Here is a 26,518-nt window from a genome sequence, read left to right on the forward strand (position 1 = left end):
TGTATATTGAAATACAGTGAACCCCCGCATGTTCACACTTCGCACACCATTTGTGTGCGTTTTATTGGAAACCATCCCCAGCTTGCCGTTTTCATGCTCCGGCCAAAGCCGTGTCTAAAGTAGAAATACTACTTGCCAACAATTGGCATCTTGGTGCCAAGCAACGATGTTGAATTGAGGGGAGGAGCCTTATTTTTTCAGGCTGTCACCATGTCTCATAGAACAAAATGCATTGCCGCATGTCTTGTTACATCTATCAACCTTTTGGGTGGGGCTGGAAATCAAAATCGTGGATTTGCGCGGCAGGACTCTGCGCCTATCCCCCCACGAATCACGCACGGGGCTTCACTGTTGCATTATGTACCTCCTGATGCCTTTTCTTCCACATGTAAAGAGGAAAGACACCACTAATGTTGGGTATTTATGAATGACTCCCTGTTTGTGTTGCCATTGCTTGGAGGACGCCATGGTCAAGTCAAATTCATAACTTTTTTTCTTTTCAATATCATCAGAATACATATTATAGTCATATTGTTGATATAGTCATGTTAAAATCAAATTATAGAAAGTGTTTTGAATTATTTGCTTGCGGGGACGATTCAATACAAGCTTAGAAATCGACTGGCACATACAGCAAGTTAGAGCACTTTTATCCATGTTTTTCTAAGTAAGTCTAAGTTTCAAATATTTATAGCTGATATTTATGACCGTTTTCTTTTCCTTTTTTAACTGCTTTTTAACTGCTTGGAATGTGACACATGGAGGCAAACTTATAAGCAACTTATATACAATTGTTGAAGTCACTGCCACTCCCATTTTAACTGTACAAAACAAAGTATCACGCATTGTGTATATCATAAGCGGTATAGAAAATGGATGGATGATTATTAATGCCTGATCAATCAATTCAGCTAGTGGTGAGTACATGCCACAACACTCATGGCTACAAATGTTTGTGCAGAAAATTATACTTTTTTTTACTATTACGTTGAGCATACACCTAATTTTTTACAGTGTCAGTGACTCACGTTAACCGAAAGACGGTGTGTTCAAGTTCCACTCAGAGTGGGAATTTAGAGCTCTCAACACCACAGCAGGACTTGCACACAGCAACCACAGGACTTGAGTGCTCCCAGCTCTTCCCTGCCTTGCAAACATACAGGAAAACGTCGTGTTAACGTGAGTAAAAAAATTAAATCTGTGTCGGGCTTATAAGATTCGTCTGCCTTGCCTTCAGGAAAAGGAAATTCTGACTCGACGGTGCAAATTCTGACATCCTTGTGTAATATAAATGCATCAGTAGTTGAAACAGGACATGTCGGGGCGGGGGGGGGGGTTGGCGTCCCCGTCCTCGTCCCCGTCCCCGTCCCCGTCCCGTCCCGTCCCCAGTGCCATCGGATCAATTGTAGCTTTCCTAGCTCAAAAGAGAGCATCTTTATAATGTATGCATTATACTGTCCCCTGGTGGCCAAGGCATGGCATTGATGTCTGAAATCACTTTTTTTTTTTTTTTCTTCCATGATCATAAAGTTCCGCATAGCAAATATGGAGTCAATTCAAGTCTGTTTTTAACTGAATCCCGAACAGTTTTTGGTGTGTTTCCACTGATTGTGGACCAGCACGTTCCAATTTTCTAGCGGCGGATAACGTGGTTGTTGCTTTGTGCCCACAGCTCCCAGCATGATGTCCCTGCGCCAGCGCCACATTGACCCCTACCTGGCTTTGAGCTCACAGAGGTTGGTAGAGGGTTCTGTCCCGGAGGGTCAGCAGGGGGAGGGAGCCTCGCACCCTGGTCACCCCCGTCCTCGGCCCGCCTTCCGAGAGTCCCGAAGCCAGTCTTTCGGGCACCTCGAGAGTCTGTGTCTGCCCCCGCTGTCCTCCGCCGTGTCCCACCCCGCCATCATCTGTAGCTTGGGCGCCATTCAGCATTCCTCCTCCTCTTCTGTCGCCCCTCATTCCTCCCACATTCATCAGCCTTCCTTCCAGCCCATGGACCCGATTCCCGACCTCACTTTCTCCGATGTCTCCGAAGCGCACTCAGCGCGTAGCGACAGCTTTGGGTATCCATCGCCGTGTGGCATGCGCGTGTGGACGCTAAGCACCTGTGCTCACGCATGTTTCTAACATACGCAGTGGAACCTCCCATGTCTGACTAATCCCAATGTTGGGCCACAACACCAAAAAAATCAGGAACACCAAGTGTGCAGTTGAAACGGAATGTCCCCAAACTCGTGAGAAATTTGTAAAATCGACTGAAGGACCAGGTTATACGAGACCAAAAATAAATTAAATAATAAATAAAAGTACATTTCTAAAAATAAAACATCTCACACTAATTTTAAGAAATTATTTCTATGTAATTGAATTATAATTACTTGGACAATTTATGTTTTTGCGGTGTTTTACCACCTATTCTAATTGTACTGCAATAAAAAAAACATAGCAATAAATGCACACATTTGAAGGTTAAATGTGTAAGCAGAATTACTTAAAATAGTTTACATGGTCCTATTATTGTCATTATTGCTAATGTAACTACAAAGCATTTTGAAATAAAATATCAAAATAAATGATTTATTTTAATGTTTTATTTTATATATTATATGTATTAACAAATTATAGACATACATAACTTACAAATAAAAATGATTACATTGATGCACCGAACATTGTTGAATTTAAGAGTAATTCGTGCTCCTTTTTTACTGTTGCTGTTTATAATTATAGTTAATTAAGAAATTATGCAATAAAATTGTGAACCATATGCAAAATTATTTTGATTCTTCATAAAATTGCAATTAAAAAATATTATTTAATGAGGTTCATGATTAAACATAAAAATAAAATTTGTATTGATTCCAGTTAAACAATTTTAGGGTCAAAACCACACAATTCAAACTGTTACACAAACTAAAAGAGCATTTAAAATGTCAAAAAATTGGATGTTCCTGAAAAAAACAAAAAGCCAATGTTGCACTTTACTAAAAACAAAAGATTGAAGCCATAGTACTTTATTAATTATACATTATGGTAGCTATTATTTTGTTCGTTTGAGAGTCTTATAAAATATGAAATGGTATATGATATAAAATAACACAAGTTGTCAGTATAAGGGGCAATGCAACATGGATGCCCTCTGGGTTCAGCTGCCAGAGCCTAATTGCAGTCCAGCTTACAGTAGGTCTATTCCTTACCCCCACTGTAAACAGTGGGCAAACAGAAGAGATTTTTAATCTATAATGGTCTACCGCTACCCTCTGCTGGCACTTTGGCTCATGACCACTCTTCACGTGTTGGCAGTTTATAGGCCAAGTTCATCAGACCCAGATCTGCTCATCAAAAAGCATAACTAGATCTTGGCACTGAGTGTTTTGATTCTAATAGACAACTTCCTGCTACTTTAACCCCTTGTATTGTGTGGCGTTCCGATTGACCCCGGAATTGACTTGAAAACGGGTCGTTTTCGACCCCAACACAATAATTAAAGGGAAACCAACCCCAACTCATTTTTTTTCAAGAATATGTTCCCAGCAGGCCCACTAGTCGAAACACAGAATTCTGATTAATATTGCGTCTGTGGAATATGAGTTAAGCAGCAAAATCCACCCGTTTTTGTCCATCTCAGGTGGCGGCCATTTTGCCAGTTTCTATCGACTGAAAATGACATCACAGATGCTCAGGGCTCAGGTAACAACTAATCACAGTTAAGCTTCAGAAAATAGGTCAGCCGTGATTGGTCATTACCTGTGCCCTGAGCAGTTGTGATGTAATTTTCAGTCGACAGAAGTAACAAAATGGCCGCCCTTCGAGATGGCTAAAAACAGGTGGATTAACTCTCATTCCACTAACGCAATGTTTATCAGAATGCCTTGTTTCAACCAGTGGGTTTGCATAGAACATATTCTTGAAAAAAATCTGTTTGGGGTGACTTCCTTTTTAAGAAGATAGTTTGACCAAATACTATCAATCCATTGGATAAACCATTTAAAGGGAAAGTCAACAGAAACATGTTGTTTCCATTATGTTCTATGCGCCTCCAATAGTATAAACACGGCATTCTGATTAATATAGAGTTTGTGGAATGTGCAGGAAAATGCACCGTTTTTGTCCGTCTCAAAATGACATTATACAGTTGCTGAGGTAACAACCAATCATGACTCCGCTTCAGAAAACAGGTGAACAGTGATTGGTCATTACCTGAGCATCTGTGATGTCATTTTCAGTCGACAGAAATTGGCAAAATGGCCCCCACCTGTGATGGACATTCCACGAACTCAATATTAATCAGAATTCCATGTTTAGACTCATGGGGCTGCATAGAACATATTATTGTAACGAAAATTTGGGGGTTGACCTTAGCTTTAAGGAGGTTCCACTGTACTCGGAAAAGCGTGACAAAAGTATTGCTTCTGTTTTGCATACGGTATACTTGACACTCATTCTACATTCCTCTTTGTCCAACCTTACAGTCTTCCCTTTGCATGAAAACTAACACGTGTGGCGTTACAGTGTGTCCTGGCCGGTCCCAGAATGTAGATAACATTTGGGGAGTCCACCCCGCTTAGGTCTAATGGGTCCGTTTCTCACGCAGGGACCTGAATCGCTCAGACTCGGACTCGTCGCTGTGCCTGTCGCAAGTGGGTGACCGCCTTTCGGCGTTTGGCTCCAAAGGCCTCCTGATGAAGCCCACCTCCCTGCTGCACGGCCTGCCCAACGGAGGCGCCCGGATCCATGAGAGCGGCGAGCACCTGCCCGACAGCCCCATCCTCATGAAGAGGGCGCAGCAGCAGGAGGGAGCGGCGCCCGAGGCACATAGCCCCGCCGAGTCCACACGCTCGCTCAGCTCCACCGAGCCGGAGACCCCCTCGCCCACCTGGGCGGCCAGCAAGGGCGCCACCCGCATCCCGCAGCTGTCTGCCAAGAAGAGTCCGCTGGAGGAGGACAGCGGCTCCACGGGCGAGGACACGGATTCCACGGCTGGACGCAAGAAACACACCTTCAAGATCTTCAAGAAGCAGAAGAAATGAGGGCTTACTCCCCTTGTGTGTGCGTGTCTGTGTGTGTGTTCTTTTAATTGTCCTGCGCTGTTTGTTGCCACTCAACACTTTGTGAAGTTTCCAACCTACTGGACTGTGGGAGCAAGCAGCTTCTTACAGTACTGACAAAAAGTTAGCCGTGTGCGGCTTTTGACTGAAATTCCACCGTGAACCTCTAAAATCCCCCGTAAGAAAAAAAATAAAAATAAATCACAGAAAAACATGACTCAAAAAATTGGTGGATATTTTAACTGAAACTTTTCAGCCAATCAAAGAAAGGGCTTCCCTGTGAAGAAGACAAAACGAGGAGCAGTTTGAGACATAATGACGTCATACCGTTTTATTCAACTCCACAGTTACTGAAGGTGACGTCCCACAAAAACATTCCTCAAAAAGGCCATTTTTGCTCACACTAAAAGCTCGATTACTACTTTTATCTGATGTTCAGAATTCTTGCTGCGTTGTACTCAGGTTCAAGTGGCCTTTCTTACCAGCCTTTGCGTTTTGACAGATTTTCTTTATTTTTAATCCTGTCATGTCGCTATTTATAGTACATTTGTTGGTTGATCGCGAAATTTCATCCGAAAGCCGCATATTCCTAACTTTCCGTAAGAAGTGCAAGGGTGTGTGCATTTGTATGTGTTGAGGGTGATGCATTGTCAGAGTTATTTATTCTATGCCAGTCTCGAAGGGAAACAACCTTTTTTCCCGTGCATGTCTTTGGTTTGAATGCTTACAAAGCTTTTTTTTTTTCATCTTACAGCAGATTCATCAATGACTCAAAAGGGCTCATTTTGGGCAAGTGTGAGTTTTCCTTTTTTTTTTTTGTTTTTTTTTGTGGCCTCGTAACAGACAAAACGGCCCCGGGGTATTGAAACTGGGTCTGGCTGCGTTTCTTTATTTTGTGTGCAAAGCTTTCGTTCGAAGCAACTATTTATTTGACTGGATGTCTTTTGTCATCAGGAGAAAAGTGTTACCAAAAAATGTCGTAATGTAAGTTGTTTTTTTTAACTCTCCATTTACTTATATGAACAGGATCAACCTGTATTACAATTGCAACTAAAGGCCTTATTGGAATCATTTTATTTCGGACTCGTCTGACCAACAAAGCACTTTTTTGCAGCATACCAGGAACGTTTGTAAAATTCCTACTCGGAAATCCCATGGAAAACAGGTGTTAGAGACAGATTTTAGTTTTTTCTTGCCTATGCCTGACGTGTCTAAACATTGGCCCAGGGGCAATTTGTGGCTCGCTGTCCCTTTTTCTAGTGGCCCTCAGAATCCTGTGAACTACTACAACTAGTAGTAATTATAATAAATTTGCTTTATAGAGTTTTTCTAAGATATACAAAAAAAAACAAAAAACTATAAAAATAATTCAGTTATGATATTTATGACCCTATCACATTGATGATTAAGATCCTCAAGTGAACACTGCTTGAAAAGATGTCATCTCCTTTCAGATTACTCCTGTTTTGGTTCTGAATGTGGAAGTCTGCCCAGGGCAGGGGCGGCTCTATTCCAGTGGGAAGCAAGGCTGTGGGCCACCCCAAAAATCATGAAAAATCCAAGTCTATTTGCCGTGTCACCTTGAACCCCCCCCCCCCCAAAAAAAGTTAAAATAACTATAGTACATAATGATCGTTTTGTTTTAGCGTGTTTCAGAATGTCAAATGTGGCCCTTGCATCCTTCGATTAGTCCGCATGCGGTCCTTCCTAATGTGTGACTATCAAAGTTTGATAGTCATTTTGAAGATTCACCATGAAAATGTGGATGTGAGGGTCCGTTCATAGTGGCTTGCAGCTTTAATTTCGCAAGGTTTTTTTGTGTTGTATATAGTGGATGTGAAATGGGTGCTGGAAAAGGGCTAAAAATCCACAATTTGGTACCAATTCACCCGAAGCGTGAAGCAGAAGACCAAGGATCCCACATCAAAGTGCCAAATTCCTGTTGGCTGGACACCATTTTGTTAGTTCGAAGCGTGTTCCACCACCAACAATTCTCTTGTCTCGTATGTTTACATTTGGCAAGGGGCCTCAAAGGACTATGCATCTGTACTTTCAGCTTCTTATCCACCAAACAAACAAGGCAATCGGACAAATTCTCAAGATGCGTTTTTTGAAGATTTTACAAATGCCTGCTTTTGAGTTACTGTAGTTGCAAAATTGGTACGTCTTTTGCACGCCAGCTGTAGCCTACTGTACATGAAATCCTGAATGTTTTTGTTGATGCATGTCAAAAGTGCTGCGACTCCCCTGCCGCCCTCTTCTAACTTTTTACCTTTCAACTTTTGAGCTTTTATTTATGACATCCACACCGTATATTTGTACAGAGACAACTTTTTGCATCTTCTGTGATGGTCTTTTATGGCACTCTTGCATGAAAGCAATAAACTATTTTAAACAAACAATGGAGAGCTGTTTGCTGCCCTGCTGCTTCGTTTAATGAATTTTGTTGTTTCAAATAGTGTGAGGACCTTAACTCTCGTCTTATCATGAGGGTCAAGTTTACTTGTTTAACAGATAAAAAGTCACCTAAAAGTCTCTGTTAATGGGCTGGTGAGTTGCACGGATTGTATATGGAAAGCAACGTAAGATGGCCGCCGCAAGCTTCACTTCTTCAAACGACGAGTAAACCGACTCCGTGGTGCGTTGACAGGTACGGCCAGTGGTCACGTGATATGGGACGAGGAGCAAGCAATTAGCTGGCGAATCTGGACTTTATAGTGGAACTTTAGTGGATAAGGGTGGACATTCGCACACAGCCCATGGTTGTTGCTCAGCTTGTTTGCGCATTGACGAGGCAAAACAGTCAGCGATGCGTTCTGATGACGTAATTAACACGAGTCTCCGCCTGAAACTACTGTACATTATTATATATTTTTTCCAAGTAGGCATTCTGTGAAATGGAAATCAATTCCAACTATTTCGGCTTGATTTTAGTCCAATGTTTTTAAATAGATATGTTTTGACTGTATGCAATCGATCTCTGTTTAGAAATGCAAAATGTAATTGAATGAGAATTACAGTAATTCTCTTTTTTGTAATTGTGATTTACATATTAAAGTAAAAAAAATATACTGTGCACTCTACAGTATTTAGAACTTGTTAGAACTTGGCCAATTTCCCCTGACAAATACATTTATTCGTGGAGTAAAAAAAAAAAGTTCCCATAAAACGCATTGCCCTCATGCCTGTACGTATGCCGTCAAATATGTTATAAATAGCAACTGCTGCAACTCTGTTACTTGTAACATAATTACTTTTAAGCTCCGTTTTTCCGGGGTTTTTTTTTATTCCTTGTTTTTGATATTCTCCAATAGTTATTCGAATGATGATTTTTTTTTTTTAGTTTCTTAGTTTTTTTTTTCTTCTTCTTGGATGGAAAACTGAAAAGTGTTCAGAAAACATCAAAGAAAATAAAATAATTGGATTTGAATTTTCTCTTCTTGAAAGTTTGGTATTTTTTATGTCATATCTGCGGAGGTTGGGAAAAAGTAATACAAGCCTATTATTCTCTATATTTAAATGTAGCAAGTAAAAGTAAGAAGTTGTCAGAAAAATACGACCATGAAATACAGATACAGGTACTAAAGTGATCTAAAGTATACAAAAGTATTTCTACGTTTTAGTTTCCACCTCTGGCTGCAGTGAAGGAAACACAACAGATACATATGGCATGTCACCTAATTCTCAAAACCCCACCTTGACTACAATCAGCCAATCATTGGCCGTGAGCTATTCAATATTGACTTTGGCAATCGAGTGGAGCCGGATAAGGTCCGGCTGTGAAGGTGTGAAGGCTTTGACTTTTTTTTTTTTTTGCCAGTGTGGCTCAACCAACTTGAATGACAACATGGATTTGCAGTACAAATACATCTGCGAACTTTGGTTCAGCGTGCAGGTATGAGCAAGTTTATTATTATTTTTGTAGACTAGGAAAAAAAGAAACTCAAATCTGTCAACTCAAACTCAAACTCAAATCTGTCAACTCAATTTTTTTCCTAGGTGGTCTTGGCTTTGGACTCTGTGAGAATTGTGAATCCTCCCTTGGAGCCTGTTCCACATATTTCTCTGGAGGTTTTCTACTCCTGTGATGCGTACGCCACCGTACAAGTGGACTGTACGGTGACTTTCGACATTGGCGGCAGTTACACATCGCTGCTAAGACGATGGCATTGCCTTCCAGGAAAACCACGAAAAAGGACTATGAGGGTGAGCCTTCCAGATTGGTTGGTTTACAGACCGGACGGGATTGTTCCCGATTCCCGATGGGTGTTGAGCTGCATCCTGGGAGCATCCGTCAGGTACAGGAACGTGAACAACGGCGAGTGGATGGTCTCAGTGCAAGACGTTGCAACTTTACAGCCCAGGTCCAAATATAGCCGGCCCACCAAGCGGCATCACGTCTGCTTCGCTTGGAGCGCGAGAATGCTGCAATATGCACAAGACCACGCAAGGAAACTGTGCCCGGTGGAGCAAGGTAAGCTTTGTTGCCACTCCCGGTTGAAGTTTACTGGAACTCAACTTTATTTATACAGCAAAAAGTAAAGTGAAAATGAGACGGATTAAAAAAATAAATAATAATTGTAATAAATAATAATAATAACAGAAAAACAGTCAACTCAATAAAACAGTAAAACAATGGCAAGTTGTTGTTTTTTTAAAGATGGACTTGATAACAGCGTCAATTTGCTGATCCAATTTAAAATCACTGCCAAATTTAAAACCCAAATTCGGGACTGTTGGCTTTAGATAATATGCCAGGGAGCCCTAAATCAAGACTGGGATCAAACCAGGGGCGGCGCCAGAATGTGGCTAATGGGTGGGCCTGGAAAAATCAGGGTGGGCCTGAATATTTCCCTCACTGAGCACAATCCTCCTGTCCTGACAGATCGTATATTCACATAAAATGACAAACTGAATAATATGAAGTCCAGATCTTCCTTGGACAACCAAAAGTATGCCATTCTTAATATTCAATAAAATAAAAAACAAAACAAAACACAAATTCCAAGATAATTTACTAAAAATGATAAAGTATATATTTTTTCATGAATCTCACTGGGTGAGCAGTCTGTCAATCTCCACCCCTGGATCAAACACCACCCCTGGATCAAACACCATGACTTCTGTTTTCATTGACATTCAAGACGTTTAGTGCCATCCAGGCGTTGTTTTCCTCCAGACTGGACAAAAGTGACCTTAAGTAGAAGGCATCCTTTTTTCTTAAGATAAAACAGATCTGACTGTCATCCGCATTGCAGTGAAAGGAAATACTGTACCATGCTTTCCATAAAATGAAACCCAGACACAGAAAATACAATGAAAACAGCAGGGGCCCCATAATTTAATCCTGTGGATCACCATACGATTGGGCAGAGTGTGACACATAGCAACCAAGGCTAGCACAAAACGTTCTGCCTGTCTGAAAACAAAACAAAGAGAATCACCTATTATAGTAGTAGTAGTAGTTATAGTATTGGTGCTGCAATAATGCTAAACCTTTACGAAAATGCTATTTGAAAGCAAGCAAACGTAAAATCAACCTTAATCTCGGCTAATAATAATAATAACACGGGTTTATAGTACGCTAACCCACAAACATTCAACATATTTCATTCTGCCTGTCTTGTTCAGAAACAGTGCCTTTGCTGTCCTCAATCTTTGCCTCAACGGGGGAAAAATTCGGCATCGTCAAGAATCTTCGGCCCCACACCAACGATGTTCTGGAGCACCTGCGACTTCAATCCCTCACGTTCCCCTGGTGCGTGAGAGGAAACACAAACCTTACAAAGGAAATCTCAGCATTAGTTCAACAACAACAAAAAAACTTTTGTTCTTTCCATTTTCAAAATCAGAAAGTGACTCATTATTTTCCATTTGTTTTGTAATCTACAACAAAAAATTCCAGACTTTTCATATTACAATTTTAGGCTCAGAGAAAAAAACTAAATAGCCTGAGTTTGATTTCAATAGTTAATTGGTTGTGTTTACAGCTCAAACAAAACAATCAGTCACATTTTCCCTTTTTCAGAGTTTTGATTGAAACCAGACAGAACAAACCATACACGGCCTAACCGGTGTCCTCTGTTGGACAGGTCCATGTTCTCCATCTGGGTATTGGTGACCCAACACTGCCAGGATAGAACATGCGGTGTGCTTCACCACATTGACTCCCACAACAACTACGCTACGCCAACTATACTCCTCACTCAGTCAGGTACACATCCCTCTCCAAATGTATTGCAAAGCTTCATTTTCGGGTGAAAACGCAAACTCCCCCCTTCATCAATCAGTCTGATCCACGGCCTTCTGCTCAGGCATGCTGCATGTCCAAGTGCACGGCGGGCCGGGAGAATCCACCGCCATCCTCTTCCCGCACGAGGTGCCTTTGAACGAGTGGTGTCAGCTCACGGTGATGGTGCAAGGCAGAGAAGTGAGTCATGTGACCCGGCAGTGCCTTAATAACGGCGGAGACGATGACTCAAAAATTCACTGATGTGTTGTCAGGTGAAAATCACCATCATGTGCTTGGGTAAGGAGTCGAGAACAGTGAAATCGACAGAGAACAGGTGAGTGTGTGGGTGGGGGCAATCACTGCAGCTGCTTCCTGAAAATCTAAAAACAATGGAAAATTCAAAAATTCAGCCCTTGTAACAAGATTCATGAACATGAAATTTGATAGTCATGTCTATCACAAATACACCCACAATAAAGTCACACAGGAACAATGTTCCCTCTAAATTTCCATATGTCTGAGCATTCACACAAATTCCCTAAGCATTCCTTGGACCATGGTAAGCAACACCAGAACACGGCGACCAAACCAGTATCACGCCTGTGCGAAACCTGCGATCATAAGTTACATCATGTAGGTACGTTACAAAAAATTCGGACCACCAATGTCTCCAAATAGAACATATGATTGAATGCACCTTTATATCAATGTTTCATATGTGTGGGACAAATGTAATCAGCTCGAGTTTGTTACTTTTATTTTAGCACACTGGTCATTATAAGCATAATTAAGTCTCAATACAGTCTCTATCAAAATGGTCCCACAATGTCCCCTCATAAATAATGGCAATCATGTAAATTAATGAAGCAAAAACATTTTTAGTCACTTGACCTCTGAAATTCAAGAGAGAGCCTCATTTGATTGGCTCGTAAACCACGCCCATGTTTGGCCTTCCTGAATGGAGCGGTCGACGTGTCGCCTGCAACGTCTTGTCAGTCGAGTGGAATTGAAGGAATGATTGTAAAAATGTAATGTGTGTGTGCTGCGCGACAGGGTCACCATGTGCGCTGAGAGGGTGAGAGCTGTGCGCAATTGATCACACGTGCTAGAGGGGAACATTGCACAGGAAGTCTGCCATTTTGTTTTGAAGGGACTATTTTGGGGTGATTTGTCCATGTTTGGTGACTCGCCTTAAAACTTGACTTCTTTAAACAGTTTGACTTAGCAACATGAAATTTGGTAGTCATGTTTTTCATAAGTATAGACAGACACACATAAAAGTCTCAAGAAGTCATGCCAAAAAACAAACAGCAAGGTTTCCATTTATGTTTGAAGACTATTTTGAGGTGATCTGCGCAAGTTTGATGACTTGCCTTGAAAAATCCAAATGTCAAAAATTCAGCCCATGAAACCAGTTCAGCTTAGCAACAAAGTGTAGTAGGCATGTCTATGGTTAGTCAACTCACCAAAAAAGTCATAGCCAGAAACACACAAAAATATGTTTTCCTTTTTATAGGTTGCGCCATGACATCAGGCTGGACGACATTGATGGCTACTTTGTGATCGGTGGTGGGCGGTACGTGAAGGGCGCCGAAGGTTACTTTGGGCCGTCGGTTTACTACCGGAACAGAGTATTCACTCAGAGCTCGGTAACCAACGAACTGCAGTTATTGTCCGAACTTATTTTTGAAGTTGTTGTCCTTTATATCATCATTCCTCTCATCCACAGTCAGAAGTCGTTCTTCCCAAAGTAATCACAGACGTGGACATAACTGGATGGATTCACACATGCCGAGAATTTTCTCTCCATATAAACCAAAGCGTGCGCTTCTACTCCCTCCTGGCTCAGCACAGCAAAGGGTCAGGTAGTAGGCCCATTATCCCACTAGGTTTTGCCAACATAATTCCCAAGCATCTTCTGTAAAAAAAAACCTCTTCTTTCAGGCAACCGTTTGGAGATGTTCCACAGAGGGAAACAGAAGGATACACCGAACACGTGCAAGTTGTGGGAGGGGACGGTTCCGCGATACGTCGCCAAAATTGCAGAGTATTTGGCTTTCAAACGTGGTAAGAGCAGGAAAGACTTTGGATCCCCAACACCCTTTAGAGACAGAATAATACTATTGGAAACTTTAGTATTGATTGTCAACCAATATCCATTCACAATCAGTAGCAAAAATTTGTGCATGAACGCGTGCACGCACACATACATCTAAAACTTTGACTGCCCAAATTACAAATATACAGTCCAAACATTTTTCAATAGCTACAAATTAAATATAGTATATAATATATAAATAAATAATACAAATTAAATACATTATACTGTAATTTATTGTTTCTCTTTAGAAACCACTCTTTGAGCATGTCACTCCCCCCCCATCTTTTAATTTTCTATGCACCCTAAAAGAAATACGACAGGAGACTAGTGTAACTTCAAGGCTGGCATCACTTACAGTCCCACAAAATCTCCACTGTCAGCCTAAATCAGTGTTTCTCAACCTTTATTGAGCCATGGCACATCTTTCACGTCGGAAAAAAATCACTGCACACCACTTGATTTGCAAAACTTCTTATAAAAAGGTTCATTATGTAACGTCAGTCATTTAGTGGAAGAGCATTTCATTGTTCTGCCTGTTACTACAGGGTGACCCCCAAAAAATGGGCCCTGGATTTGGATTTGGAAATTTGAAATGGATTTCTGAAGAAGAAAAGGCCAATATCTTTTAATGTGATGTTCTAAACACAATAAACTAGTAATACCTCAAGTTGTATTTGATTCTGTAAAAAAATTAAGAAATGCTGTCTCTAGCTCTGCCAGTGCACATTATTTCTTGATGACCTAAATATCCTAAATTTATACTTTTACCCACTACAAAACCCAGGTGTGTTTTTAATTTGATTGTGAATGTGAATATGTCATCTTTGCCAGGAGGACAAGGTGTAAGCCCTGAAGCGGTGGGCCGGGCTCTGTATTCTGTGTCCCTCCACAAACTAAATGGAGCAACCAGCGGCCGAGTCTTGTCTCAAATATTACCTCTGCTGCTAAAAGCCGGCTGCTTGAACAACACCGCAGCTCTGCACATGTCCTCGGTTTTCTACAGCTTGGGTGTGGGAGTCGACAAAGATCCCAATAAGGTGTGTTCTCACCTGTCAGTCACCGCAACTCGAAAAGCTTAGTTTACGTTTGACGCATTTACGTTCCACGCAGCATCAGGCCGACACAACGTTTGCAGCCTTTATACTCTATTGGGCTTGCCCCTGCTGTTAGCTGATATTCTTAAAGACTATAGGGGGCAGTGTAGAGCACCCATGGCGTATGAACAACACAACACTACACCATAATGGTATTTCTGTGCAAGCAAATAGTTACAAGCCTAGTCACGGCACAAATTTCATTGGTCCATCAAGGTGCTGCTGCATTTATCCTTGACAGGCGTGGTTGCTGGCCCTTTTGGCGGCCCAGAAGGACCATCGCTTGGCTCTGCTGCGACTGGGCCACCTGCACCACCAGGGCCTCCACGGGGTCCGCACAGATGAGGACGTGGCCTATGCTTACTACGCCAACATGGCCAAACAGACCATTGCAGACCGGCATAATCCCTCGCCGAAACAGGTGACGGCAGACCCGCACAAGTCACTCATGTCGGGAAAGCTGCTTGATTTGATTTGATTTTCTATCCGTTTTTCCTTACAAACTAATATGTCCATTATTTGCTGTGGAAAAATCAATTCACAATGGATTCAAATTATTTAAAAGATCAAATTCACCCTTCATCCTTGTTGTTTTTTAATGAAGAAAAAAAATCTGTGGATCTAAAATGTTCAAATCCCAGGTTTTTGTAAAATAAAAAATGAGACCGTCATGAATCCTATCATATTTTTTTCTCACCATAAATAGAACATATAACTTTTACAACTGCAACTAAAAATCTTTGTGAGAGTGAAAGTACAGGTAAACAACTGCATTAATGTGGTTGCACAAGTGTGCACACCCTCTCATAACAGGGGTGTGGCTGTGTTCAGCATTAACCAATCCCATTCAAATTCATGTTAAATGAGTCAGCATCAGTTTCTACCATTTAAAGTGCCTCTGGCTAACGCCAAATAAATTTCAGGTGTTCTAGTACTTTATAGAATACTTTCGAATACGTTATTGTCCGTCCCAAGTGGTCACACAAATTCCTTCTTCGACAGGGCTCACAAGCACATTCACACATTTCCAACAAGACACATTACAAAAAAAAACAAACAAAAAAAACAACAACATGCAATGATCTATTTCAAAGTGTTCCGAATGGTTGCGGCAGATGGAATGAATGAGTTCTTGTAAATATTTTTTCGGGCCAGTGGAATTTTATACCTTCTGCCTGACGGCAGTAGTTGAAATGAATGGTAGAGGGGATGAGAGGGGTCTACTGTGATCAGAGTGGCCTTCCTGATCACCGAACGGTTGTAGAGTTCAGACGGGGGGGTTTGTAGTGAACTGCATATTTTGCCGGCCTGATTTATTATTCGGGAAAGTCTGGTTTTGTGTTTGGTGGTGAGCATGCAGGTAGTACCAGGATGAAATGTTGAATGTAAGAATGGATTGGATGAGTGAGCGGTAAACCATTGTTAAAATGTCTTTATATACATTAAAAGTCCATAGATTCCTCAGCAGGTGGCAGCGCTGTTGTGCCTTCTTGTAAATGGAGTCTATATTCTGTGTAAAGGACAAGCAGGTGTCAATCTCAGTCCCTAGGTATTTAAAGGACTGGACCCACTCTACCAGTTGCCCCTGAATGCTGAGTGGCTGAAAAAGAGATGGCCTTATTGCTGCCTTGCTTCTACCTCTGCAGCGCAGCTCTTTTGTTTTGGTGATGTTTAGCTCCAGTGAGTTCTCACTGAAGGTTTGGGCCAGGTCGCTGACTGACTGCTGGTACTGAGTCAAAGCATCAGAACCATTCACACGGGCCACCAATGCCATGTCGTCTGCATATTTAAAAAGCGTCATTCCTTCACTGCTGCAAGAGATGATGTTAGGGTTTGCAGAGAAGAGGATGGGAGATAAAACACAACCTTGAGGAAGCCCTGGGTTTTAAACCAGTTTGCTTGATTTAAAACCATTCACAAGCACCTGCTGTGATCTGGTCTGTAAAAAGTTATAAATCCATAAAAGCAGTGTTTGGAGTACCTGAAGGTCTGTTTGGTGGTGCAGCAGGATGCTGGTGTGTACAGTGTTAAAAGCAGAGGAGGAGTCCATGTATAAAATCCTCATGTGTGGGTATATAAAGTCCAGGTGTCTAATAATGCCTAGTAGGCATTTTTTTTTTTTTGGGAGGGGGGGTGTTAAAAAAAGTTATAAAATAAGGCACAGAAAACACATTCACTCCATTTTGTGGCATGACAAATCTTTAACTACCTTCTTGAATTATTTCTGGTCTTCAGGCACACGTTGAGGACGTCTATCTGCACAATGAGCAGATCCTGAGCCTTCAGACCAACGAAGCCCATCACATTTTTCAGTGGCTGAAGTTTCAGGCTTACCACGGTGTGCCTGACGCAGAGGTACCCCCAATGTCATTTCTTGAAGAACAAAAACAAAAGCCAAACAATCAAAAAAATAAAATAAAACGAGGATGAAGACAGTCATACTCCATCTTCTTTGTTCTAGCAAGCGTTGGCTCGCATGCTGTTCTGGGGTCAGCAAGGGGTGTCACCCAACATTCAGGCGGCTCTGCGGCACTATGAGAGGGGGGCGGTCCGCCTGGAGGATCCCGTGTCCATGTACGACTTTGCCATCGTCCTCCTGCAGGTCACTTTCAAGCCCATTTAGAATGTTGCAGTGATACCCAGACAATTGGTATCTTGAATTTACTGTCCGCATTGAAATGCATGGAAATACTATTGATTCGTTCCAGCCCCCCAAACTGTTTTTTCTTGTCACGTCTTTCATGAGGAAAATCAATTGTTGTGTAGTTCATTTACAGTTGGGATGGAGAGTAGCAATTTCCAATCCGATGAAGAACCGTAAAATGCACCATTGCCATGTTAAATGTTTTTTTTTTTTTTGTTAGTCTGTTTGGTCTGTTTAATCGAAACCTGGTTGGTGGCTGTGCTTACCAAGAGGGGATCCTGTTTCAGGCCATGTCGTTGTCACAAAAATAATATTGCACTATATCAAAACATACTGTTGTAACAAAATCATAGATAAAGAAATACATATTTTCCTGATCCCTTTTTTTCTCCATTTCACTTTCAATGAACTTAATCTTTACTGAGTGTCTGGAGCTCACTTGCAGGTCAAATTTTAGCTGGCAACAACATCCAATGAGCGACTAATTGTAACTAAAAACCTTGTAAAAAATTGAGGCACTCATGCAGTCAATGCATTGCTGCAGTTTGATCTGAACTGAACTTGTGTCCCCGTAGGGCCACGGGGTCGAAAAGGATATTCCCAAAGCCATCAAATTATTGAAGAAATCAATGGACAAGGTACAGTATGCTGTTCATAGTCATTTTCCTTTATGATTTCCTTTGTTTCTATTATGCAGAGCTGGGCATTACGCCTATGTGACGGACCAGCCCGTCTATCCGCCTATAACGGACGCCCATTTTGTAGGCGATAAACGATAGACGGGAAACTTGAAAAAATAAACAGATTAAGCATAGTCGGAAGCCCATTTTTTTCAGTCTACTGTATGTCATCGTCCATCTGTTTTCGCTGTGAGGCTTCAATGGCTACGTCGCAGTTTCCCTTTCCCTTTGGCCGCGGTCGAGATCTTCAAAAGTCCTAAAAGGAGACACATTTAGTCCGGCCGCAGTGAGGCTTCCATGCCTATAGGCGATTACTATTTGGTCCGGCCGGACAAAATGGCGGTTAGTTGGACGGCGGAAGGGTAACCCAGCTGCCGGCTGCAGGCGATAAACGGACCAGAAAATTTTAGTAAAATGCCCAGCTCTGCTATTATGCATGGTGGCTGTTATCATGGATAACTGCAAAGAGGAACCATCGCATGAATTAGCATCTGTATTGACTTTTTAATTTTTTTTTTTTAGCCGTGGCTATTTCTAGTAACTCTTCATTCTATTGCGCAAGGTATCAATATCATGAATACGCGGCCAGAGTAGGCACTCTAATGCTTCCCATGGCCTAGTATGACTCTGCCCTTATCTGGTTCTTCAGGGTTTCGTCCCCGCCATCAGCACGATGGCCTGGTACTACGAGCGGATGGAGCTAAACTACGAAAAGGCGGTGGAGCTGTGGGAACAAGCCGATGCCCTCGAGAGCCCGGATGCCGCTCTCAACCTCGGTATCGTCTACTCGCTCGGCCTTTACCCGCAGAGACCCGCGGACCAGGTGGGAAGATGATTGCGTACAAAGGCGTCCCATTCCTCAATACTTAATAACCACAAGTCACCCTTTGCTCGTAAATTCCACTTTTTCTACATGAAAAACAAATGCAAATTTGTTCAACTCAACATTTCGAGAACATTGCAAATGATTCTGTTCAGCAACTGTTTGAAGAACAAATTCACCTCAAAGGCTAAATTTTTTCCCTACTGATTCAAACCATTCCAACATCAAAATATCTTTCTCATTCAGGTTTTGCCTGGAATTATTGTTAACACATTCCCAAAATTTCACTTTGCCACAATTTCACATTTTCTAAAAGAAAAGAAGCCATTCAAATAAATCGAGGAATCGAACAAATTCAGCATTTCTCAATTGAATCAAATATTCTGTCTTTAAAAAGTTGAGCATTGCAATCATTCCTACTTCTTCAAGAATTTCACAGTTTAAGAAAATTGCCCAATTAACCAAGAAATTGTAAAGAATACATCCAACTTTTAATTTCTTGCATTTGACATTTCCTACACTAATTGATTTGACAGCATTTCACTTTTGATTAAACTCTTCAGTATTCACTTGCAATTTCTACAGAAATGAAGTGTGCTCTTCCTGCAGTACGTGGCATACAAGTATTTCCTGAAGGCTGCAGAGCGAGGACACATCAGGGGCGCGGCGGAAGTCGCCGACGTTTGGTCCACCGGGCTCGCTGGCCGCATCAGTCGCCGTCCGTCGGATGCTGTCTTGTTGGCTCCTAATCTTTTTAAGATCATGAAAATACTGTATTCGCACGACAAAGGAATCCTAATGTGTCTTTGTACCTCACTACAGATGGGCCAAGTGGGCGGCGGAGCAAAATGGCTACCTGGGTCATTTGCTACGGCAAGCCCTGGACGCCTTCCTGAAGAGTGAGCTGTAAGTGCGCCATACCACACGAGATCAATAAAGGAAGTATCTATTTGTCTGTCTGTCTGTCTGTCTGTCTGTCTGTCTGTCTGTCTGTCTTAAATTCAGCTAATGAAGTAGCTAGCTTTACAGATACCTATCAATAGCTTCTAGTTTATCTGCTGTCACCTCTCTCTTAAAAACAGGTAGCTTTTGCAGCAGCTAGCTTTACAGCTACCTATTAATATTTTCTAGTTTATCTGCTGTCTATCTTAAAAGCACCTAATGAGGTAGATAACTTTACAGCTACCTATCAATAGTTTCTACTTGATCTGTCTGTCTGAAAAGCAGCTAATGGGGTAGCTAACTTTACAGCTACCCATCAATAGCTTCTACTTTATCTCTCTTAAAAGCAGCTATTGAGGTAGCTAGGTTTCCAGCTACCTATCAAGCTTCTACTTTATCCGTCTGTCTGTCTGTCTGTCTTAAAAGCAGCTAATGAGGTAGCTAGCTTTAAAGCACCTATTAATAGCTTCTACTTTAACAATCGGTCAGTCTTAAGAGCAGCTAATGGGGTACCTAGCTTTACTTCTACTTTATCTGTCTGTCTGTCTTAAAAGCTGCTAATGAAGTAGCTAGCTTCACAGCTACCTATCAATATATTCTATTTTATCTATTGGTCTGTCTGTCTGCCTATCAGATGCCGATCAATCGCTTTTACTCTGTCTGTCTTAAAAGCAGCTAATACAATACAGTACAACTTTATTTATATAGCACATTTCACAACAGCTAAAGCTGAAATAAAGCACTTCACATAAAACAACAAAATAGCAATAACAAGTTAAAACAACACATTTAACACAAAATACTATATAGAATAGACACTGGAAAACAGCAGAATTCTGTCAGTCTCGTCGAATCAAAAGCCAAAGAATAGAAATGTGTCTTCAAACGGGTTTTAAAATGGACAGAGAGGGGGCTTGCCTAACATTTAATGGAAGGTCATTCCAAAGGGAAGGACCAGCGACAAAAAAGGCTCGATCCCTTCTGAGACACCACTTAGTTCTCGGCACCTTGAGCAGCGCCTGGTCCGGAGGCCTGAGGCTGCGGGAAGGTGCGTAGGAGTGGAGGAGCTCGGAGAGGTACGCCAGGGTGAGGCCTTTTACAGACTTGTAAACAAATAGAAGCGTCATAAAATGAACCCTAGAATGCACTGGGAGCCAGTGAAAGGAGACCAGAATTGGGGTTATGTGCACTAAGCTCCAGTTAGGAGGCGAGCAGCAGCATTTTGGACTGGAGACGCTTGAGAGAGGACTGGCTGACTCCAAAATAAAGTCCATTACAGTAATCTAGCCGATGTAACAAAGGCATGGGTTACAGGAAGTCCTCAAATTACGACATACACAACCTACGACATTTGACTTTACAACACCCGTGCCTCTTCCTCTTCTTTTGTCCCCAGCACCATAGTGACTACGTTTACATGCAGTCAATATTCGGGTTAAGGTCAAAATTCCGATTTCTGAAACAGTCTGAATATCCCGTTTACATGAATGAGCGGACAGAGTTGTTCCGGCATTTGAATAACCCACTGTGACGGCGACACACGGCGTGTGACTCAAATGGACGTCATTTCCGCATGTTACTTTCAACTGTCAATAAAACATTTTACTTTATTAACACTTTATATTCATGTCACTCACCACGTGAATGAAAGATTTAAAGAGGGGAATGAACACACAGCTCCTATGCTTCTGTACTGTTATTTTGGCTAGTCTAGTGAGAGTTGGAGCACTTGGCGTGAAAAGTTTGAAAACTGAGCGGAGCAATCCCATTACTAAAATAGTGTACTACCGTATACGTAATATAATATTTGTTTTTATTTTGCTTTGTTTTACTCTGATGCCTGCAGCCAGGTTGGCATTGCAAATGAGAATATGTCCTCAGTTGCCTAAGGATAAATAAATAAAAATCAAGACCTAATCTAGTTTAAATGGCATCATCCAGCACTGCTGATTCTAAAGGCCCTGGGCAGGTTAGATTGTCATGGCAATACAGGGATGAAATCTGATTGTACAAAAAGTCCTACCCCTATGGCAAACCATGCAGCCAAAAAGAAATTCTACAGAATTAAGAGAACAGACTGTTGCAAATAAATGAACACAATCTCATGGAACAAATATTCAGACTTCAGGTTGTAAATGTAGTTCAGTGGTGCTGTTGGTGTTTCGGCCAGCAGATCTTGCTGTCGTTCTGTCCCAATCCTTGCTTGTGTGTTTTGCTTGCCAGGTTTGTCTCGCTGGTATATTACATGATGGCAGCTGAGCTGGGCGTGGCTGTAGCCCACTTCAACGTGGCGTACCTCTGCGATCAAAATGAGGCCAGTTAGCACCGCTGCTATTGTATTGTCATGCATTTGACATGTTGTTACACACTGTTCGTCATATTTGTCCTGGGTTTGTTCGCAGGGGGATTTCCTGCCTCCTGCTTTTGCACTGCACTGCAAGAGAAAATATTATAACCTCACAATTCACAATCAGAAACCGGAGCCTTACGGTAAACTACTCTAGAGCAACTGCATAAAATGGACACCCATGCAAGTCTAGTCTTGCTGTAATGCCGTCCGTCCATGCGTCCAAACAAGGGATAGGGTTTTATATCAAATTTTTATAAACTAGGGTTTTGAACCTTGGTTTTTCATTTCAAATTAAGTTTTTAAACCTTGGTTTGAGTTTCAAAGCCAAGGTTAGAGTTGCAAATGAAGGTTTCAAGCTAGGATTAGGGTTTCAAATTAAGGTTTGAAGACATGGCTGTGCTTTTAAATGCAGGTTTCAAACATGGTTATGGTTTTATTTTACGGTTTTAATTCTGTAGTTAGGGTTTCAAGCATGTTATGGTTTCAAATTAAGGTTTGAGGACATGGCTTTGCTTTTAAATGAGGGTTTCAAGATATTGAAATGGTTTTATATTAGGGTTTAAAGTCTTTGGTTAAGCAAAGGTTTGGGTTTCAAATTAGGTTTGAAGACATGGCTATGCTTTTAAATGAGCGTTTCAAATATGGTTGTGGTTTTAATTTTACAGTTTTAAGTCTTTGGTTAGGGTTTCAAGCTAGGGGTGGGCGATATGGCAAAAATGTCATATCACGATTTAAAAAAAATAAAATCACGATCACGATTTTATCATGATTATTTTTTTACATCGTTTTTTTAAGACTAATTTGCACATTTCTGACCATTTTCCTCATGTTAAACATATAAAACATATTTAAAATGTATAAACAACTCTAAGAGAGAAAAAAAAGACATTTTAAGCCAGCTAAGCTTTCTGAACAGGTTTTAGTTTGACAAGTGACAATTTTTATCAAAATATGCAGTGACTGTAAACAAAAACACAACTCGTAACGCGGGTCTAGTACTTTGAAGAGTCTTTTAAAGCCCTGGTTTTCCACTTTTTTAATGGGAATCATGTCTTCAGCAAGGTAATAAGTCACTGCCTCAGTTACTTCTTTACACTGCTTGCTTGTTTTTTCATATGGAGTGCGCTTGTTAAATGACTGTGTTACCGTGGGTTGCGTTAGCTTGGAGCTAGCGGCTGCCTCTGGCTGATCTCCGTTTGCTTTGGCTGTCGACGCTGGTGTCCGGACTCTGCAAACTTTGCAAATAACTGGTTTCCGCTTTCTCCTTCGAGGAAAAGCCAAACCAAATCGACATAGTGGATGTGGAGTTTCTTTTCGGGACCAACTCTGCTTCGTGGTGACTTTCCGCTATAGTTTCCCGCTATACAAACAAACAGGGAGGCGGGTAGTGTCACGTACAGTGCACTGTGCGTGCTGTGATCGGTTGGTCGGGTATACGCGTCAGCGGATTTGCGCCGCCATCGAGCTAAACTGTATAGAATGTGCCATGTAGACGATCAAACGATCTTTTGGCTTTATGAGATTGTGAACTCGTTGAATCGCTTAACGATCTAATATCGTCATATCGCCCACCCCTATTTCAAGCATACTTGGGTTTCAAATTAAGGTTTGAGAACATGGCTGGTTTTATATTGGGGTTGTAAATCTTTGGTTAGGGTTTCAAACATGATAGGGTTTAAAGCTAAGGTTAGGCTTTCATATTAGGGTTTCAAGAGAGGCTCATGGTTTAATATTAGGGTTTTGAAGCCTGGGTTATGGTTTTCAATAATGAATAGTGTTTCAAGCTAAAGTTAGTTTTTCAAATTCTGGTTTCCAAACAGCGTTAGGCTTTATGTTTACAGTTTCAAGACTGGGTTTGGGTTTCATATCAATATGTTCTAATCAGGGTAAGGGTATCAAACAAAGGATTGGGTTTCAATTCAAGGTTAGGGTTTCGAGGCAGGGTTGAAGACGAAGTCAACCCAAATTTTTTCAATCCAGCCATTTTTAGCCATCTCAGGGGGCGGCCATTTTGCCACTCGCTGTCGACTGAAAATGACATCACAGTTGCTCAAGACTCAGATAACGAGCAATCATGACTCAGCTTCAGAAAACAAGTGAGCTGACAAAATGGCCACCCCTGTGAAGGCTAAAAACGGGTGGATTTTGCTGTTTAACTCCTATTCCACAAACACAATATTCATCAGAACGCCTTGTTTCAACTAGTGGGCTTACATAGAACATATTCTTGAAAAAAATATGTTTGAGTTGATTTCCTATTTAAGATTTAAATTGATGTTAGGTTTCAAGCTCAAGTTAGGCTTTGGTACAAGGGATAGGGTTTCAAGGTACAGTTTGCTTAGGGTTTCAAGGCAGGGATAATGATTCAAAGGAGGGCATCAAGCTAGATTTACTGTATCCAACGAGGATTACAGTAGTGATTCAAGCCTGTATATAGTTCTTAGTTATTAGAAGTTATCCACTGACTCTACTTGACAAATCCTCCTTGACGTTCCAGTTGAATGTGGATCAATACCACTTTGAGGTTTGTGCTTATAGTATATTTGTACATTTCTTTGTCTGCAGCTTTGCTCAGGATGGGCGACATGTGGTATGAGGGCCTGGTGGACGGCCACAAGAGCTTGACTTCCGCCGCAGAAATGTACAAACTGGCAGCGCTAAACAACGAGCCGCAGGTCACTCACTTAACTTCTTTCTGCTTTATGTGTATGTGCTGCCGACACAACTTTTCACAAGGACGTCACAAGTAGGGCTGAATGTGTGTGTTGTGGCGTAACAGATGACTTGACTCTCAGTGTTTGGGCCGTTATTTATTGCCGTCACAAAGTGTGGCTACAAAGGAAAAAAAAGCACATCATTGTCCTGATGTCCTAATGTTCAATCGCTAATTAAGGGTGCTAAAAACTGACTTAATTATGCCAACACTATATTGCTGAGTCATTTAGGTCTGTCACCTTGAGTGCTGCCAGCACAGCTAGCCCCGCTAGCCGTGCTAGCCACACCAGAGCTCAAGTTAATAGACCGAAATGACCTTGCACACTTTGATGCTGACAGCATGACACAGTTGCCGTTCCGACTGATCACTTTTGAACAAAGAAGGCTTCCTCAAGTGGATTGTTTTTGCCGGCAAAATTGCTACAGTGCGTCTGACATCACTTCGTCTCAAAAATCAAATTTTATGGAGAGATTTATCTAAGTTCTGAGTAATGTTTCTATAGAGGAAAATAGTGTACTGCTATGCAGTTTAAATGGAAGTATAAAATGTTGATTATCTAAAAATGAAAACAAGTTGGCCGTTTATTCAGTGGAAATGTGTTTTTTTATCCAAATTCCTGATTAATCGATTCCAATTTTGCTTAGGCTATCCGAATACCCAAAAACTTGATTGATGCAGCCCTAGTCACAAGTACACACAAAAACAGTGGAATCGGCTCAAATAATCATTGGGTGCTTCTTTCTGGCACCCACTTTCTCCCTGAGGCTTACTGTTTACAAACATAATCAAACGGTCTGTACCTTTCCATCCAAAGGGTTGGTACAACCTCGGGTTGCTGGTGAAAGAGGGCTTCAGGCCACCCATGGCGCTACTCATCGAGCTCGGCCTTTCCCGCTTCTCCTTTGCAGATGACCACGTGCTTTCAACTGTGTTCTACCAAAGGTTTGTTAAAAAAAAACAAAAAAAAAACAAAAATAACCACCAATGGGGATGCTGAATTGGAGAAACTGTTTTACCGACACGGAGTGTGGTGTCAATATTTGATGATCATTTGGAGGATTTGTTGTGAAAAAGTGGGCCGATCCAATGATGTTATTTTTCCTGCGTTTGCACCGAAAGGTGTCGAGACTCGGGAAGTTCCGACTCCTCTTTGCCTTGCAGTCTGGCTCTACTCAACGTGTATCTGCGGGGCTTCCACAAAGAATATTGTGCGACTATCAAGGTTTGTGCCACACTCATGATAAACGAGCTTGTTTACCTGAAGCACGTGTCGCTAAATCTCAACTGTGGCAGGGTTTTTACTTTCTGGAACTGAATTCTCCTTTTCACTCCTGGTGAAAGTTCAGCTATGATTTTTTTTGTGTTCTGATGTCATTTCTGCTGTTTAATGTCAACAGTTGGTTGCCACCGTTGTCGCAGCTGCACCGGTTGTCCTTGTGGCCCTGGGCCTCCTCAGTCGACGTGTCTTAGCTTGAAGCGGCTAATAGCGGCTGCGACGTCCGCAGTTCATTTTGCACATTTTGATCACCTCAAAGGACTGATGATTGCCCAAACAAATGTCTGTACACTACTGAAGGTTTGAGTGTGTTTGCTAACAAGTTTTTTTCACTGACTTTTAAATCAAGAAATAAAGTGGCTTGAGACATGAACACACTATTCACAACATTTATTATCAACCTCTGGATTCTACTACAGTAATAATGGATGTAATATTTACAATAAAAACCCCTGAAACCATAATTTGAAACCCAAACCCTGGTTGAAACCCTAAACCGTTTTTTGAGAGCCTAAACAAGCCTGAAATACTTTGAAACCCTACTTGGCGTAATCTTGTCTTCACTTCACTTCACTTCACTTTATTGAAATGGCCCTTGTAGGGTGATTTGGTTTG

At 41.5% G+C, this 26,518-nt stretch overlaps 2 protein-coding genes across 5 annotated transcripts in view; both read left to right on the forward strand.

Annotated features, from left to right (window-relative positions):
- The window catches only part of stim1a (stromal interaction molecule 1a), a 39,294-nt gene extending 32,654 nt beyond the window's left edge, over nucleotides 1-6,640 (forward strand). For 2 of the 4 annotated variants that reach the window (XM_086035828.1, XM_086035827.1), the window contains exons 13-14: nucleotides 1,673-2,060; nucleotides 4,592-6,640. In XM_086035828.1, coding sequence (XP_085891954.1) covers nucleotides 1,673-2,060; nucleotides 4,592-5,027 — 824 coding nt within the window. In that variant the 3' untranslated portion in view covers nucleotides 5,028-6,640. The remainder of the gene's footprint in view (nucleotides 1-1,672; nucleotides 2,061-4,591) is intronic. The other 2 variants (XM_086035829.1, XM_086035830.1) reach the window with 1 other exon arrangement.
- A 2,235-nt stretch (nucleotides 6,641-8,875) lies between these two features.
- On the forward strand, nucleotides 8,876-26,276 carry LOC147144877 (protein sel-1 homolog 3). The gene is made up of 23 exons (XM_086035950.1): nucleotides 8,876-8,940; nucleotides 9,045-9,519; nucleotides 10,677-10,803; nucleotides 11,138-11,259; nucleotides 11,360-11,475; nucleotides 11,550-11,611; nucleotides 12,794-12,926; nucleotides 13,007-13,142; nucleotides 13,222-13,344; nucleotides 14,210-14,415; nucleotides 14,714-14,893; nucleotides 16,708-16,827; nucleotides 16,934-17,074; nucleotides 17,692-17,754; nucleotides 18,446-18,619; nucleotides 19,229-19,356; nucleotides 19,442-19,525; nucleotides 21,785-21,875; nucleotides 21,964-22,051; nucleotides 24,477-24,586; nucleotides 25,442-25,569; nucleotides 25,747-25,849; nucleotides 26,025-26,276. Exons 1-23 carry the CDS (start codon nucleotides 8,893-8,895, stop codon nucleotides 26,100-26,102), a joined length of 3,036 nt encoding a protein of 1,011 aa, XP_085892076.1. The 5' UTR covers nucleotides 8,876-8,892; the 3' UTR covers nucleotides 26,103-26,276.
- The last annotated feature ends 242 nt before the right edge of the window (nucleotides 26,277-26,518 follow it).

Source organism: Filicampus tigris, chromosome 7 (assembly GCF_054856515.1).
Source record: "Filicampus tigris isolate MCC_2025a chromosome 7, RoL_Ftig_1.0, whole genome shotgun sequence".
Lineage (NCBI taxonomy): Eukaryota > Metazoa > Chordata > Actinopteri > Syngnathiformes > Syngnathidae > Filicampus > Filicampus tigris.

Excerpts from the sequence above, each read along its gene's own strand:
- LOC147144877 (XM_086035950.1), top strand. The coding sequence starts at position 8,893 with ATGGATTTGCAGTACAAATACATCTGCGAACTTTGGTTCAGCGTGCAG. Across the intron at positions 10,804-11,137 it reads CAATCCCTCACGTTCCCCTG|GTCCATGTTCTCCATCTGGG; the intron begins GTGCGTGAGAGG and ends TCTGTTGGACAG. Across the intron at positions 22,052-24,476 it reads TCAGAAACCGGAGCCTTACG|CTTTGCTCAGGATGGGCGAC; the intron begins GTAAACTACTCT and ends CTTTGTCTGCAG.